Here is a 16652-nt window from a genome sequence, read left to right as displayed (position 1 = left end):
TAGTCCTAAGAGCAGTCAGGGTTCCCTGCCCTGTGGGAAGTCCAAGGTCCTCCCCCCTCCATCCAGGTCTAGGAAGATGAACATCCAAACTGGCTAGGCTCCCACAAAGTCAGTACATGCAGTAGGATCAAAACCCAGTCCCATTGTCCTTGGTTTCTCATCAGCCCTCATTGTCTGCCATGTTCAGAGAGTCCGGTTTGATCACATGCTCCATCAGTCCCAGTCCAGCTGGCCTTGGTGAGCTCCCATTAGATCAGTCCCACGGTCTCTGTGGGTGGATGCACCCCTCGTGATCCTGACTTCCTTGTTCATGTTCTCCCTCCTTCTGCTCTTCATTTGGACCTTGGGAGCTCATGGAAGGCCTGTAACGGGTAGACTGTACTTGTTCTTCAAGTGTGATCTTAGATTGTGAGCAACAGTATCACCTGGGGCTCTCCCTGGGCCTTCTGACTGTGCTTTCCTCTTTAGCGGAATGTTCAAGACATTTGTATAATAAATTTGTGATGCTTTGGAATCAGATTGTATTCTCTTTAATTTTATAATTCATTCAACTTAGTGAGCATTTTATTATTTGGTAAATGTTCTGGATCTCCCACTCCAGATAATTACATGGAAAGAAATCAATCAGGAACTAATTGCATATCTAACTTGACTTTAACATTATTTACTTTATCAACTTCTCTAAGAGAAGAAAATGTTGGAACTTTATACCCTGTTAATTTGAAATAAAATGATAATAGAATATAAAAAAGTAGTTACTAATGGAAAAATCTGTGAAACTGGCTAGGTGATAATTTAGATTTCTATATTAAAAATGTTGGAGTATTGTGACTGTTGAAGTTAATTCAGCTGGATGTTCACCCTTAAGAATATGGCAGTTTAACTATTCTGATGACACCAGTAGTAAGTCCTAACAGTGTCACTAGCCACCAGGAAAAGAATTTTGAAGATGTAGATGAGACGCAGAGATCCCTTGAAGCTGTAGAAGGAACACAAGTCTAGTAGGAACACCAGGTGGACACTGTTATTTGATTGATCTGAAAAGGAATGTGTAGGAAACTGTTATGACATATTTTTATTTAAAAATTTTAAGTTGGACAGGAATATTTTTTTCCCAGAAGGGAAGTTTAATATGTTTATTTAATAAAAATTTTCTAAAAATGTTTGGAGGAAGTGTTTGAACAGTATATATTTTAGAAGAATTCTGTTTTATTGTTTCAGAATCCTAAAAGGAATAACAAAATTAATACAAGAGTATGGCATTTTACAGAATACAGATTAGGAAACTAACGTTATTTCTCCCTGGATCCTGGAGTGTACCTGTTAACACTGATTGAGATGGGCTCTTATACTGAAGGCTGAAGGGAATGGTTCAGTGATCACCTGACTGATCATGATTCTGTTTTGGCTGGAGCTAAGTGAGCAGTTGTTAAAACAACCAGAATTCCTTTGTGAGCTGGTGGGCATTACAAAAGAGGAAGTAGAGAGCCCTGCTAAAAATGCCCAGGATCCCTGAACTTTGCTCCTTGCCCTAAGTCCTTGACTGAATCCACTACATGATTGTTTTGTGTGAAATTTTGTCTTTTTCCTAGGAGCTGATTAGTAAAAACAGGAATTAAAGGTAGAGATTTTTGTCTACATAGGAACAGGCTACTTCATAATCCAGAGAATATGGTATTATCAAATTGTTTTTAAAATATTGTTAAATGTGCACTTTAATAAGCAAACCAGCTAAGAAATTAATGATGTATTATCTTTTAAATATTTTTTTTGTTCTGGAATTATCATTTGACTGAGCAAGTACCATAGTGTAATGCCCAAGCTAGATTTTGTATAATAATTCATGTTGTCAAATGAAAATATACATTTTAAAGAAGTTTTCACTTAACTCCTTTCCAGTGTGTAATGCTTTGGAATTTGGGACTGGTCAATCTGCGTATTGTTATTCCTGGAGATTATATTTCAGACAGAGTCAGAATAGGGCTATGGTTGAAATGAAACCTGAGCTGAACCTCCCAATTGGAAGCAGAACTACAAGCAATCCCTTTTGAGACTGTAGCTTCCTGCAGTGCATGTTTTGCATTGCAGGTGAGGGTGTGTGCTTTGGAAATATGAAGCACTGAGACTTTCTAGCATAGAGACAGGCATGAATGAACCATGGATTTGCTAGCAACTTGAGGTTTCTGTTATGTTTCTCCATAGGAAGCATGCAGAATGTCTTGTGGCAGGAGCACTAAGTGTTTAGGCAATGACTTCGTTAGTTATTATTGCTGTGATGAAACACTATGACCAAAGCAACTGGGGAGGACAGTGTTTATTCAGCTTATGCTTCCATATCACTGTTCATCACTGAAGGAAGTCAGGACAGGAGCTCAAGCAGGGCAGGAACCTGGAGCTATGAGCTGACAAACAGGCTATGGAGGAGTGCTGCTCCTGGCTTGCTCTTCATGGCTTGCTTTTCATGGCTTGCTCATCTTGCTTTCTTATGGAACACAGGATAACCAGCCCAGGGATGACCCCAAATCAATTAATTGCTAATTAAGTAAATGCCATACAGACTTGTTTATAGCCTGATCTTATGAAGGAATTTTCTTAATTGAGGTTCCTTCCTTTCAGATGACTTAACTTGTGTCAAGATGACATAAAACTAGCCAGGACAGGCAATTTACCACTATAAATTGTATTTCTTTGGAACATTGAAACACTACATTATATTTTATTAGAAATCATATATCTATCTCTCTTTTTTTAAGATTATTTATTTGTTATGCATACAATGTTCCTCCTGCTTGTACAGCTCCATGCCAGAAGAGGCACCAGATCTCATTACAGATGGTTGTGAGCCACTACGTGGTTGCTGGGAACTGAACTCAGGACCTCTGGAAGAGTTGCCAGTGCTCTAAGGCTCTGAGCCATCTCTCCAGCCCTCTCTATCTCTCTTCTGATTAGTCCCTATAAAGTTAGTGTGCATTGACAGTCAGGGCGAGGTTAAAATGGTATTTGACTAGAGGTTTTTCTTTTATATATTCCTGAAGACAGCCCTGGTGCCTTTTGCCTTATATTGCAGTGCTGGGTTGACATTATTCTTTGGTAGGCTAGGGAATAAGGTCCTGCACTTTCCCTTATCCTAACCCCTGTATTTCAAACAAATGGCCACTTGACCCACATCACTAACTATGTACACGCAGGACTTCTCAGCTGTGTACATGGTGGAGTAGTGGATAATCTTTGTTACTAGTAGAGGGTATGGGAGAAGAGGCTTTCTGCCAGTTGATGGGTGCTCGGATATTCCTGATCTCTACTCTTGAGGTGCAAGTAACTTCCCTGTGGGTTAACAAAATATTGTCATGTCTGCTTGGTGGGTAGTATATCCCCCAAGGTAACGGACTGCTGATGAGTGTAATTTATTGTATAACTGCATGCTTGGGGAAGTGCCTTTTGGTGAATGATTGGTTATCCAATTTGTGTCTCAATGGTAGTGACCTGACCTGACTGAAGGAAATGGAAGCAAGTCATGGGCTCTCTTTACTCTGTGGGGACTTCTCCCCGCAGGGCATTAGAAAATGAGCTGATATGGCCATGTCCACTTTCACTGCCTTTTTGCAGGTCCCATATACTAGTTAGTATACTGATTGTTGGAAGGTAAGCCTACTGATTTTTGAAGGAGAGTTTTCATTTCATTAAGCTAGAATTTGTATCTGGGGAAAGGAGATATTTAGTTTTGTTTACTTTGGATATCTACTTTTCTGTATATTTATATTATGTTACACTCAAAAGTTAACTATCTGCTTTTGTTTTTGTAGGCCCACCTCATAACTGGATGAAGGATTTTATTCTCACTATTTCCATAGTAATTGGTGTTGGAGGGTGTTGGTTTGCTTACACACAAAATAAGACATCAAAGGAACATATTGCAAAAATGATGAAAGACCTAGAGAGTTTACAAACTGCAGAGCAAAGTCTCATGGACTTACAAGAGAGGTAACTAAACCATCTCACTCAGCCTGGGTGTGAGAATCCTAGCACTTCAGAGGGAGCGCTAAGATGATCCTCTCAGGAGCATCTTTGACTGTATAGCTAGTGACTTCAAGGTCAGCTTGTGCTACTTAAGAACTTGTCTCAAAAAAACCAAGTAAGACAAAATTTATTACTAAAACCAGTCTTAATTCTTGTTATACACATAAACAAATGTCTTATAAAAATGTTACCTGAGTGTATATGTAACCACTTATTTTAGATTAGCATTCATATTAGGTATAAATGCTCATTGCATTTTGTATTTTCAGAGAATTACAGTTTGGGAATAAATGTGTAGAAGATCAGAGACGTAAATCAGATATAGGTAGAATGTAGTTGAATTTTACTTTCAAAGATATTTAAATATTTATGTTTTTGGACATTATCTTTGCAGAAACTGTTTTCTGCAATCTTTGTCCTTCGAGCCCAAAATAACAGAAAATATCCTGATATATACCCTAATTTAAGATCAATAGAAATACTATTAAAAATTCTGATTTTTAAAAATATGATATTTTTTGAAGCAATGTTTCTTTTTTCATAAAAGTGAAATTTGGGGTACTTATATGAGGCATTTTTTAAAAAAAAGTTATTGTTCTCTAAGACTTGAAAAGGCACAGGAAGAAAACAGAACTGTTGCTGTAGAAAAGCAAAATCTAGAGCGAAAAATGATGGATGAAATCAACTATGCCAAGGAGGAGGCCTGTCGGCTGAGAGAGCTGAGGGAAGGCGCAGAGTGTGAGCTGAGCAGACGCCAGTATGCAGAACAGGAGCTGGAGCAGGTACTGTTCTTGAGAAAGGGTTTCTATTGCTACTCGAGGTGTAGGGCCAACATTTTCTTTTTCTTTTGTCCCATCTTCTGTATCTGCATTTATTTTCATTGTATACTTCCTCAGCTAATATTTTTTTTCAGCATTGGTGAATTCATATTTTAAAAATAACAAAATGGTAACTGAAAAGTGAAGATGCCAGCATGTTTCTTTTTCCATACAACATAAGGTCATGTTAGGTTTGTTGCCTAGAGTTTACTTGAGGTGTTTATTTAATATCCATAGTAAGTCTGAGTTTCTAATATCACCCAGTAAGAGACAGGACATCTAGTTTTGGGCTTCTGTAAAGTCAAGGACTGCAGATGTTAAGGATTTCAATTAGTCATTCCTTTGAAACCTGTTAGATGGCTTAGTAGATTGTTAGAATACAATCTACTAAAAATTTTCAAATTTATCTACCAAGGTGTCCTTTATGATGTCTGCTTCCTCCACTCAGGTACTCAAAATAGGATAGAGTAGGCTTTCAGACATTTCACAGTTCTTTGGAGAAGAGAGGGTTGTAGAAAAATCTCATGGCATGCATGTGTATCAGTTTCCTCTTCCTGCAGTATGGTAGTTTGAATGTAATTGATCCCCATAAGCTTATAGTGAGTGGCACTATTAGGAGGTGTGACTTTGTTAGAGAGTGTGTCACTGTGGCAGTGGAGTTGGAGGTCTCCTGTTCTCAAGCTATGCACAGTGAGACAGCTCACTTCCTGTTGCCAATGGGTCAAGATGTAGAATTCTTAGCTCCTTCTCCAGCTTTATGTCTGCCTGCATGCCACCATGTCCTGCTGTGTTGATAATGGACTGAACCTCTGAAGCTGTAAGCCAGCCCCAATGAAATGTTTTCCTTTATAAGAGTTGCTATGGTCTTGGTGTCTCTTCACAGCAATAGAAACTCTATCTAAGACACGCAGAGATAAATTACTACAAGCTTGGTGGCATAATGAAATGTAGATTTATTATTACTCTACAATGTCTGAAGCCTTATTCTAGTGGAGCCGGTATGGAGGATCTGTTTCTTTTCCTTTTCCATTCTAGAGGCCATGAATTTCTTGTTCTGTGGCCCTTCCTTCACCTTGAGAACACATTCTGCTAACCTCTATGTCTATAATGCCATATCATTTTTCTGACTTGGCCATTTATTGATTGAAAAACTAAGAAACAAAATGAGGATTGGGAGACTTGTTTAGAATTATTCAATTACAAAGCAGGGACATGAACCTAAGTATTCTACCTCTCACTTTGCATACCATGTGTGCTGCTTTCTCTCATTCAATTGTCAAGTAAAAGATCAGAATCATATGATAAGTCTTAATCAATCTATGGCTAAGTAAGTGTACATTGAATATCACTGTTTTCTTCTCTTGGAGAATTTGACTGAACTTTTTTCTGCCATTGATTATACTTCTCTCTTGAAAAAACATTTTAATTCTCTTTGACTTAAGTTCATTAAGTTTGGGTCTGGTTAATTTTGGTATATGATTTTTTTATTTGTAAGTTTTTATATAATAAAATTTATTAAAATATACTTTAAAACTGCTAAAATTGACTCGTAGACATACTTTGTAGTTATGTCCAGCTTCCTGGCAAATCTTTTCTGTACAGGATATAGGAAAGAGTCAAGAAGTTAACAGTAAAGGCCTAAACAAAATTATAGTGTGTCCAAGAACTGGGTATGCCCTTCAGTTTCTTTTGAGAACTCCTGGCCTGACCCCACCAAGATATCTGACTTTCGGCTTGTTCTAGGATGACCGAAAACTTATTAGCTAATTATCTAACTTTGCCTGTAAGAAATAACTAATCCAAAAAAAAAAAAACAAATAATAATAATTTTTCTTTTTATTAGCTTATATTAATTACTCTCAACAGTAGATTTCATTATGGCATTCTCATACAGATATAACATATTTTTATTTTAAATCATTTTTTTGAAACAATCTTTTTCTCATTTTATATACCTATCCCAGTCCCACTCTCTCCCCTCCTCCTGCTCCCCTTCTTCCACCTACCCATCCCCCATCCACTCCTCAGGGTAAGGAAGGCTTCCCATGGGAAGTCAACAAAATCTGACACATCCTTTTGAGGCAGGCCCAAGCCCCTCCCCTCTATATTTAGGCTGAGCAAGGTATCCTGTTGTAATAGGAGCGGCGGGGCTGCGTCCCCGGCACCCAGCTGCCCACATGGCTAGCTCTAGCTTATGCCCCGAAATAATTACACGGAAACTGTATTCTTTTAAACACCGCTTGGCCCATTATATCTAGCCTTTTCTTGGCTAACTCTTGCACCTGGACTAGCCCATTTCTTATAATCTGTGTAGCCCACGAGCTGGCTTACCAGGAATGATCTTAACCTGCGTCTGCCAGGAGTGGGAGAATCATGGCGACTCACTGACTCGGCTTCTTTCTCCCAGCATTCTGTTCTGTTTACTCCACCCACCTATGTTTTAACCTATGAGGGCCAAGCAGTTTCTTTATTGCTTAACCAATGAAATCAACAGCTTGATATATGACACTCCCACATCAGTATCCCTCCAAAAAGAATGGGCTCCAGAAAGCCCGTTCAATCACTAGGGATAAATCCTGGTCCCATTGCCAGTAGCTGCAAAGACTGCCCCAACCACACATCTGTCACCCACATTTAGAGAGCCTAGTTTGGTCCTATGCAGGTTCCCCTGCTGTCAGTCCAGAGTCAGTGATCTCCTACTAGCTCAGGTCAGCTGTTTCTGTGGGTGTCACCATCATGGTCTTGACCCCTTTGCTTGTATTATGCCTCCACCCTCTCTTGGACTGGTCTCCGGAAGCTCGGCCCAGTGCTTAGCTGTGAATCTCTGCATCTGCTTCCATCAGTTGCTGGATGAAGGTTCTATGATGACAGTTAAGGTAGTCATCAATCTGATTACAGGGGAAGGCCAGTTAAGGCACCTTCTTCACTATTGCTTAGGGTCTTAGCTGGGGTCATCCTTGTGGATTCCTGGCAATTTCCCTAGTGCCTTGTTTTACGCTAGCCCCATAATGGCTCCCTCAGTGAAGATATCTCTTTCCTTGCTTCCCCTCTTTATCCTTTCCCCATCTTGATCATCCAGTTCTCTCATGTTTTCCTCCCCACTCCCCTTTTCCGCTCCCCCTTCCCTTCTGCCCCCCCCCCAATGCTCCCAATTTTCTCAGGTCATCTTGTCTATTTCCCCTTTGTCACATTCCTCCCCACTTCTGTTCCTCTCCTACTGATCCCTTCTTCCCATCTAGTCCTTCTGCTTTCATGTCTTTTCACTTATTTATTTTAATGATCCATGAGTTGTATTCCACTCCTTTATAGAGTCCTTGATGGGGGAGTATTTACAGAAGCATGGACTTAGCAGTGGCCGCTAAAGAAATGTCAAAAGACTAAAGAAAATGTCTTTTCTTCCCTAAATGAACATTAACTGCCTTAATAATAGTGTTTGATAAGTAACTGCCTTTCATTTTATCTCTGGTTTGGATACAGGGAGCTTTTCATGCTTTTTGTATACCCTAAGGTCACTGCAATTTGATGTACCAGTTGTGCTTGTATAAACATAATCCTCATGTCATCCTGAGTCAAAGATGCCTTCAAGGAAAGCAGTAGGTCTTTGAGGAAGAACTCTGCCCAACATGATTTTATTGATAAGAAATACCACCTTATGAGTATTCAGTGTATAGAAGCTCTTGGTTATGCTATCAGTGGCTTTAACTTTTAGCAGTTAATGCTATCTGAGCATTAACCCTTGTGTTGTGCTGCATAGAGAAGTTTATATTAGGGAGGTTAAGTAGCTTATGTCACACAGCTGTTATTCAGCAAAGGCAAGATTTTGTGTGTCCTATTCCAAGTCTGTATTTTCCTATACTGCTGTTCAGTGCTTCATTTACTGAGGTAATTAAAGTGGGAAATTAATGTATGTATATACATTACATATGTTACCCTACAATCCCATATAGTTTGAAACATATTTTTTTCCTAATGAAGATACTTTCAAAAGTGATCATATGCTATTATTTTTCTAAATGAAGACTTTTGATTAACTAATATTACCACTTTATATTTTATGTGATTAAAATAGTTTCCACATCGTGGTTTTTTTTTGCTCCTAAAAATCTCATGTTATCAGGCTAAGTCGCAGACAGTGAGTGAGCCTCAGAAGTGTGAATCTTGCCAAAGCTTCATAGACTTATACAGTCAAATCCGGTCTAGAAGCCAGGTTTGAAGTGTATGGGCTGTTTATTTCTGACATGTTTCTACTTCCTGCTCTTTAGTTTCTAATGTGCCAGAATTGCAGAGTTTTCAGATCTGTGATTCATTTGTAAACGCTCTTAGCTAATTTGACTTTGACCATCCTCATGGCTAACAATGTAACTCAAACTGAAGGTTAAGATTTCAATCAAATAACAAAGTTATGAATAATAGCTGTTGAACAGTTGCTAATATTGGATGGTCATAAATTTCACTGAGACATTAACAGTTAATTTGAGCATTGCTCAGCCTCAATTTATGCCCAAAATACATAGTTTCGGTGCAAAATCATGGAGCTAAAATAAGAGAAATAAACTTATGAGAAATATAGTATTATATAGAATATCATGAAGAAAAATTCTGTGTTTAATATCCTGAACATTTAAATTACACTGGATTTTTAGTTTCAAAGTCTTGTGAGAGGAAAGACCTGCTGCAGTCTGCTTATGGTGTTTTGCAGGATCACGTGTTGCAGGGCCTGGCCTTGAGTTCTTTCTTCCTGAGAGATTAGCAGGGACGCCACACAGCTTAGCCGACCTTCTTACTAAGTTCACATTGTCCCATATATGTTACACAATGAATCACGCCAGGCGAGTGTTGCCTTAGAAGTTGCTCCTACTGAAAAAGCCTTTTTTTAAAGTCCTACATTACAACTCTTTCAGTTTTTTTAATTTTAATTTTTTTTTTTACTTATAGACTTGTGTCATGTTGTGATTTCTTTTTAATTTTGGAGTTTTAAAATATTTTTCCACACTGCTGAACAGCTGTTCTATTTCTTTATCAAAAGTTTGTGTAGTCCTCTTCTTAGTTTATTCTGGCAAACAGAAAAGTTTATTTAAATAAGTTGGGTTTGTTCAGATCAAACATTCCTCTGCACTTTAGTTTAGGAATTGGAGCTTCAGTTACCTTAGTTAGCTTGTGAGAGCATTTGCCCTGCAGCTATGGGTCGGGTACCAGAAGCCCCGTGCTCCACAGTGCACCCACGGCTTTGTGGGACTGCTTTCAGTTACACACACCAGTCCCACCATAGGTCACCTCACATCTTCTAGTTTGTACACTGTCTAGATTTACAAGTAAGTTCTAAGAACAGATTCTCTTCCTTCTGTGTCACTTTGTTAGTGAGGCTTTTCTTTAGATACTTCTTCCTTAGCTTTTATTATACTTAATACCTCAGACATCTTATTATGTTTATTGTCATTGTTGTTTAATTGGCTGGCCCCCTTAAATGGCATGTGGGAGAAATACTTCATACTTACAGGGTAGGCAATACATAATTTCTCATAGGGAAAATCAAGTATATTCTTGACCAGAACTGATTCTCTTGACGTTTTCACAGTCTATTCATGTCAACCTCTGCTTGCTGTCTGGGGACAGTGGTGGAGATAGAAAGGGTGGAGCAAACCACAGTAGGAGAAGCGCGAGAGATAACAGACAGTATCAGGAAATGAGAAGTAGGAAGTCCACTGGGTTCCAGGCATTGCTTCCTATCCTAGGTAACAAAAAAAAAAAAAAATGCGTTGTGAGGAAAGTGTGATCAGTAATTTGTATAATCCCTAGATTTTTTTCCTCTGTGCCTTATTTCTTTTAACTTGACAGCTATAAAATACAAAAACTAAATATTTCAACTTTTTATATGTGTGTGGACTCCTGCCCTTATCTAACTTGTGACTTTTTAGCTTTGCTTAGTAAATTTAGAATGCCATTAAAGCCAGTTACAGTTTTGATATAAAAAGTACATTTAGATTCAGTGACTTTAAAAGGTTTTTGTAAAATCCATAATTGAATTGGTTTTTCTTTTTGTTTTGGTATCAACATTTATTTCAGTCTTTTCTTCCTTTGTGGCTTTTTTCCCTTTGTCCTTCCAGGTCCGCATGGCTCTAAAAAAGGCTGAAAAGGAGTTTGAGATGAGAAGCAGCTGGTCTGTTCCCGATGCGCTTCAGAAATGGCTTCAGCTAACACATGAAGTTGAAGTACAGTACTACAATATTAAGAGACAGAATGCTGAGATGCAGCTAGCCATTGCTAAGGATGAGGTATTATCTGATTTCATGATTAATTGGAATACTAAAACTTCAGTAGAAGCCTTCTTGAAGGTTCTTTTTTTAAAATTAGAGTTTGCCATATAAATAAATTCTTGTAATTAAATAATTTAAAGTAAAATTATTCTCTCTAGAGAAGTGCATGGATAGCTTGCAAAATTATCTTAGTGTCCTTGAGAAATTGTCATTGCTGTCACTATTGTAAACGTTTTATACAGAGCTTTTCTCCTCCAGGTTGCTGCCTCCTATCTGATGCAGGTTAGTAGTTCCTAGACACTCGTGTTTGCTGTTATTAAATTGTGTGGAATAAGAGTAAGCCTTAATCTGAATTCTGGAAAAGTGCATAGTTCTCACTAACCTTCATTGCAATAGGGTTTGGTTAATGTTCTTTATTAGTTCTAATAGAAGATTCTGTTTTTTCTCAGCTATAGAAATAAGAGAAACAGTACTCTAGAACAAAGCTTTAAATGTCTTTGACTTAGGAAAGCATGCTTTCTTTCTCATCTGTTTTCTTATTTTGAAAATATGTCTGTATCTTGGCTAATAACTTTCTACTGGTTTTATGATTATTAATACAGTCAAAACCAAAATCAACTTTATTAGTTTGTAAATAGTAATTTTCCTAAACCTAGCTTCATTTTTATCCTTTTGGGTTTTCAGGCAGAAAAAATTAAAAAGAAGAGAAGCACAGTCTTTGGGACCCTGCATGTTGCACATAGCTCCTCCCTGGATGAAGTAGACCACAAGATTCTGGAAGCCAAGTGAGAATGCTCTTTACCAGTCTGTCTGTCCGTCTACAGTGTTGAGCTGTGTACTGTGTAGATAATGTATATTTAATTAGAGAAGCAGACACAGTGGCATAACTTAGACTAATTCTGAAACTGGATGATTTTTTCTTGAGATCAGCCAATTTCCATGGGTTTCTTCCTGTCATTGCCTTTATTTCAATGTCATATTCAAGACTTCAGTGCAATAAGTAATTTATCTATTGACCTTTCAGGAAAGCACTCTCTGAGCTGACAACGTGTTTGCGAGAGCGGCTTTTTCGTTGGCAGCAGATTGAGAAGATCTGTGGCTTTCAGATAGCTCACAACTCTGGGCTCCCCAGTCTCACCTCCTCTCTGTACTCTGACCACAGCTGGGTGGTGATGCCTAGAGTCTCCATTCCACCCTACCCTATTGCTGGAGGCGTGGATGACTTAGATGAAGACACACCCCCAATAGTGTCACAGTTCCCAGGTATGTGAGTTCAGCAAAGAAGTTACTAACATGCTTTTTTTAGGAATGATGTACTTTGAAGTCTATGGGGGAAATGTACTCTTTTTTACTTCTTTTTAATATTTATTTTACTCTTTGAGAATACTATATATTCTCATATGTATTCGTTATATATGTGGTATGTATTCTATTTTAGAAATACACATTATCAAGAAGCATGACTAGTTGATTAATTTGCATATTTTAGCACATATTTTTATTTCAGCAGTTGTCATATAGAACTCATTGTAGGATTTTGCTTTTAAACCATTACTAATCATTAAATTGAAATGGGAGAATTACATAAAAAGGATTGGATACAACAATGACTGCCAGTGGTTATGTAAATGAAATGCTGAACTTGGATAGAAAACTACAGTAGAAAGAAAGAGTAAGGCAAGGTTTTGGAAGCCTGGGTTTGAGTGCTAACTCTGCTATAGTCAGCTCTTGACTCTTTGGTCAGCTTATGATTTGTTCCATTCCCAAGACTTTTTTTGTAAGTATTTTTGTTTTGCTTTTCAATGTGTTCTTTTATTAGTAGTGTTACCCTGCTCTGTTTATATCATGAAGTACTGAATTTATTTGCCTTTAACAAAAACTGTGCTTGTTTATAAAACTTAGATGTGATATGTATATACATTTATATAAGACATTGTATATACATATAAATAAGTAAGACGTTTTCTAGTTGTTTTAAGATGACTCAGGGTGGCCTCGAGCTCTACCCCTCTGAGTATTAGGATTATATATGTGTGCAAGCATGTTTCTTTGCTAGAATGTAGCTCTTTCCAAAGGAAGCTTTTGTTTGTATTAGATTGCTTAGTTGTATGTTATGTTTTTGAGTTTTACTTTATGAAAAAACATTTTGGTAAGATAAAATTTGAATGCTTTAACTTTTGACTTTTCTGCAAAGCTACAGATGTTTTTAATTTGCAATTTTTATATTAGAAATTATTTGTTAAATTCTTTATTCTTATTACTTCTTGCCTGGTCCATTTTCCCAGTATTTGTGACTTTTTACAGTGTCAATAGAACAAAGTTTTGAAAAATGGACAAGTGTATTAGTTTAGTCCTTGCTTAACTGAAAACTTAAAATTTTACGTTTTGAGAGCAATCGAGTCATCGTGCCTACGTAAGTTTAGTTTTGACTTTTTCTGTTTAACTGTTACAGCTTTCCTGAAACTGCTGGAATAGTTCTGATTGAGTAAAACACTTTCTACCAAACCAAACTTTGATTTGCCAGCTAACTCTCAGCCATTGACCATGCTTCTGTCATTTCTCTGCCTTTAATCCTGTTTATGGTGCAGTGAAGTGAGGAAGCAGTAGTCATGATTAGAGCAGAGCGGGTGAGAGGAACAGTTGGGCTGCGAGGTGTTGATAGCTGCAGCTGCATCGGACTTGTGATTTGAATTAGTTTATTCTATTTATTTGTTTATTTGTATGTATATATGCCCTAATATAACACTGATTCATAAATAATATATGTATTTATTTAAATACTAAACCTATTAAAATAGCTTTTCTTTAAAATATGTAATTTTTATGAATAATATTGTACTTGATGATGATCCACTATTAATTATTATAATTTTTGTTGTTGTTATTGCCTGTTTTAGAAACACTTAAGAGTTTTGACGTGGCAAAACTTTTTGTTTCATTAAAAGAAAATACTTATACTAAGTGTGAATAATTTGCATATGTTTTAAATAATGTGATATTATACGTGGACATTTATAATTATAAATATGAAAACGTACGAGAGCTGGTTTGAAATTTAACAGAAAGTTTTAGAAATTAATCTGATTGCTGATAGGTTTAGAGAGCTGTGCCTCCACCTAGTGGCCACACAGTGGAACTCCATTTTGCTTTGTTAAAAGCTCCTAAATTCTGGACCTTGTAAAAACAAAGGCTGTGTTTATTAGATGCCATAAGAATGGCGTCTAAGGTAGGATGAAGGTGCTTCCTTTAGATACCTCTTTGGTGGTCTCTATTTTGTGTTAGTTGTGTTTGAAATTATTATTTCTGGAAGTATGCTTGTTGTATGAAAAGAGCAAAGTAAAAGATTCTAATACGTGAATCTTTGTAATTCTGAGGAAAATTCAGAAACTGTTAGTTGATACATTTATTGTGAGTAGAAGAATAGAGAATAGAATTACTCCTCCTCCTTCAGAAGTAAATTTGGGAATTGTGTGGTATTATTTCCTTTATATTTTGGGGATATTTAGTGCAGATATTGAACCTGCCTGTTGATCTATTTTATCCCAGGACTCTTAATTGTGCTTTGTTTTTACACTCTTCTCCTCTCCCCTCCCCCTTCTCTCTCCCTCTGGACAACCAGGGTGCCCCATAACTTGAACTTCAGTGACTCGTCATTTGCATGTTAGTGCTCTCTGGTGCCCTCTGAAGTGCAAACTGTCAGAATCTTCACTTTTGTTATCTTTTTGGCCTTAATTTAAATATACGTCTCTGTTTATCATTTTTTTTTATTTTTCTTTTCTCCTTTTTGCTCTTTCTTGAAAGCATAGTATTGATTAGTATTTTGTTAAGCAAATTAGAAGTGAGAAATTCTGTCTTTGGCAGAAAGTGTCTGAACGTTTCCTGGGAAATAATAGTTTAACTAGATAACAGTTTGATTCCTTATTTTCTCCATTGTGCTTTGAGGTTGTTGGTGAGAAGTTTGTCCTCAATCAAATTGTAAGAGTTTCTGTTTAGATAATATATAATTTCTGATACTAGGAGAATTATTTCATTTCTTGTTCTGTGGCTTACCATAATATGATTGGCAAGTCAAGATATCAGAATATACAGGAAGGCAAAGAAGAGGTCAAAACTCTTGATTGGTCAAGGGGCAGATGAGTCTTAGAAGTGAAATGATTCACATTGATGATGAGTGGGTGGTTTGGCTAGAGCAAGAATGACTGACAGGGAAGAAAGCATTGGCATGCAGTCTGAGGATTCGATTGTCTAATAGCATGAGCTTCAGAAAGAACCCATTTTATAAAGGGTGCAGGCATAAAGTATGCCAGCCAGCACCTTCTGTCCTGCTGCTGTCACTGAGGAATGTAATGTGCACAAAGGTGTTCTTGGGCAGCTTTAGCATAGGGAAAGAAACGGAACGAATCTGTTTGCTCCACATGCAAGGGTCTAGCTTGCGGTAAACGCAGGGAGATCTAAGACAGAGACTTAGTCCTTGAGGATCTGTGTTTAGGAAGCAAGCTTTGGTTTCAGCTGAGAGACTGTCTGTACAATCTTTATTTAAACCTTCTTAAAGGTCAAACATGTGATATGTCAAAGACTATCCATTGATACTTTATACTATTTTTTCCTTCTGCTTCAGTATAGTGTTCACAAATAGTTTATCATTCCTTATAAAGAGGCTATGTTGATTTTAAATTTAAATGTTATTTTGAATAAAGTTTTTTAAGTCTTTGTTTTTAGTAGTATCAGATTTTTACAGTAAGACTACATTAATGTGCATTTTATTTTAGTTTTACCTGTTATCATTTTTATTATATTTGCATTAATTTTTTTGTTGTTTAATTTTTCCATAGGTGGTAGAGAATGGCAGTTGTTATATAGTTACATGAATAAACATTAAATCTGATATTTTACTGTATTAGTTCTTGTGTACATATTTGTAAGAAGACAGTTAAGGGGCAAGGGACATTGGTGGTTATGAGTGTTTCCATTTGCTTATGTTTTTCAGGGACCGTGTCTAAACCTGCTGGGTCTTTAGCCCGAAGCAGTAGTTTATGCCGCTCTCGTCGCAGCGTTGTGCCATCCTCCCCACAGTCCCAGCGAGCTCAGCTTCCTCCCCATGCTCCGCTGGTATCCCACCCTCGGCTTCCTCACCATGCCCAGCATCCCCAGCACTCATTACCTTCCCCAGATCCAGACATCCTGTCCGTGTCAAGTTGCCCTGCTCTGTATCGGAACGAAGAGGAGGAGGAGGCCATCTACTTCACTGCTGAAAAGCAATGGTATTGGCTGTTAATAACTGCGGAGGATGGGGCTAAGCGTATGATAGTGGTATTGGCTGTTAATAACTGCGGAGGATGGGGCTAAGCGTATGATAATGGTATTGGCTGTTAATAACTGCGGAGGGTGGGGCTAAGCGTATGGTAATGGCAGCAGTGCTGCAGTGTATCCTGTGTTACGCAAGCTTTCACAGACTCAGTGGCTTCACATGACACCTATTTATGGACACTCCAGTTCTGTACATCTGAAGTGCACGTCTAGGCTGACTGGTTTCCTGCTCGGGCTATCAGAGGCTAAAGTCAAG

The 16652-nt window shown here is 37.7% G+C and overlaps 1 protein-coding gene across 2 annotated transcripts in view; it reads left to right on the top strand.

Moving 5' to 3' along the window:
* The window catches only part of Stim2 (stromal interaction molecule 2), a 127315-nt gene that overhangs the window by 104719 nt on the left and 5944 nt on the right, over positions 1-16652 (top strand). The window contains exons 6-12 of one of the 2 annotated variants that reach the window (XM_041671467.1): positions 3804-3981; positions 4622-4799; positions 10940-11107; positions 11348-11371; positions 11774-11874; positions 12114-12352; positions 16077-16350. In XM_041671467.1, the coding sequence (XP_041527401.1) occupies positions 3804-3981; positions 4622-4799; positions 10940-11107; positions 11348-11371; positions 11774-11874; positions 12114-12352; positions 16077-16350 (1162 nt within the window). The remainder of the gene's footprint in view (positions 1-3803; positions 3982-4621; positions 4800-10939; positions 11108-11347; positions 11372-11773; positions 11875-12113; positions 12353-16076; positions 16351-16652) is intronic. The other variant, XM_041671469.1, reaches the window with a different exon arrangement.

Source organism: Microtus oregoni, unplaced genomic scaffold, assembly GCF_018167655.1.
Source record: "Microtus oregoni isolate MIOR12 unplaced genomic scaffold, Mior012 000021F_ref0000039, whole genome shotgun sequence".
NCBI classification, from domain to species: Eukaryota; Metazoa; Chordata; class Mammalia; order Rodentia; family Cricetidae; genus Microtus; species Microtus oregoni.
This window is presented reverse-complemented; position numbering and strand designations above follow the sequence as displayed.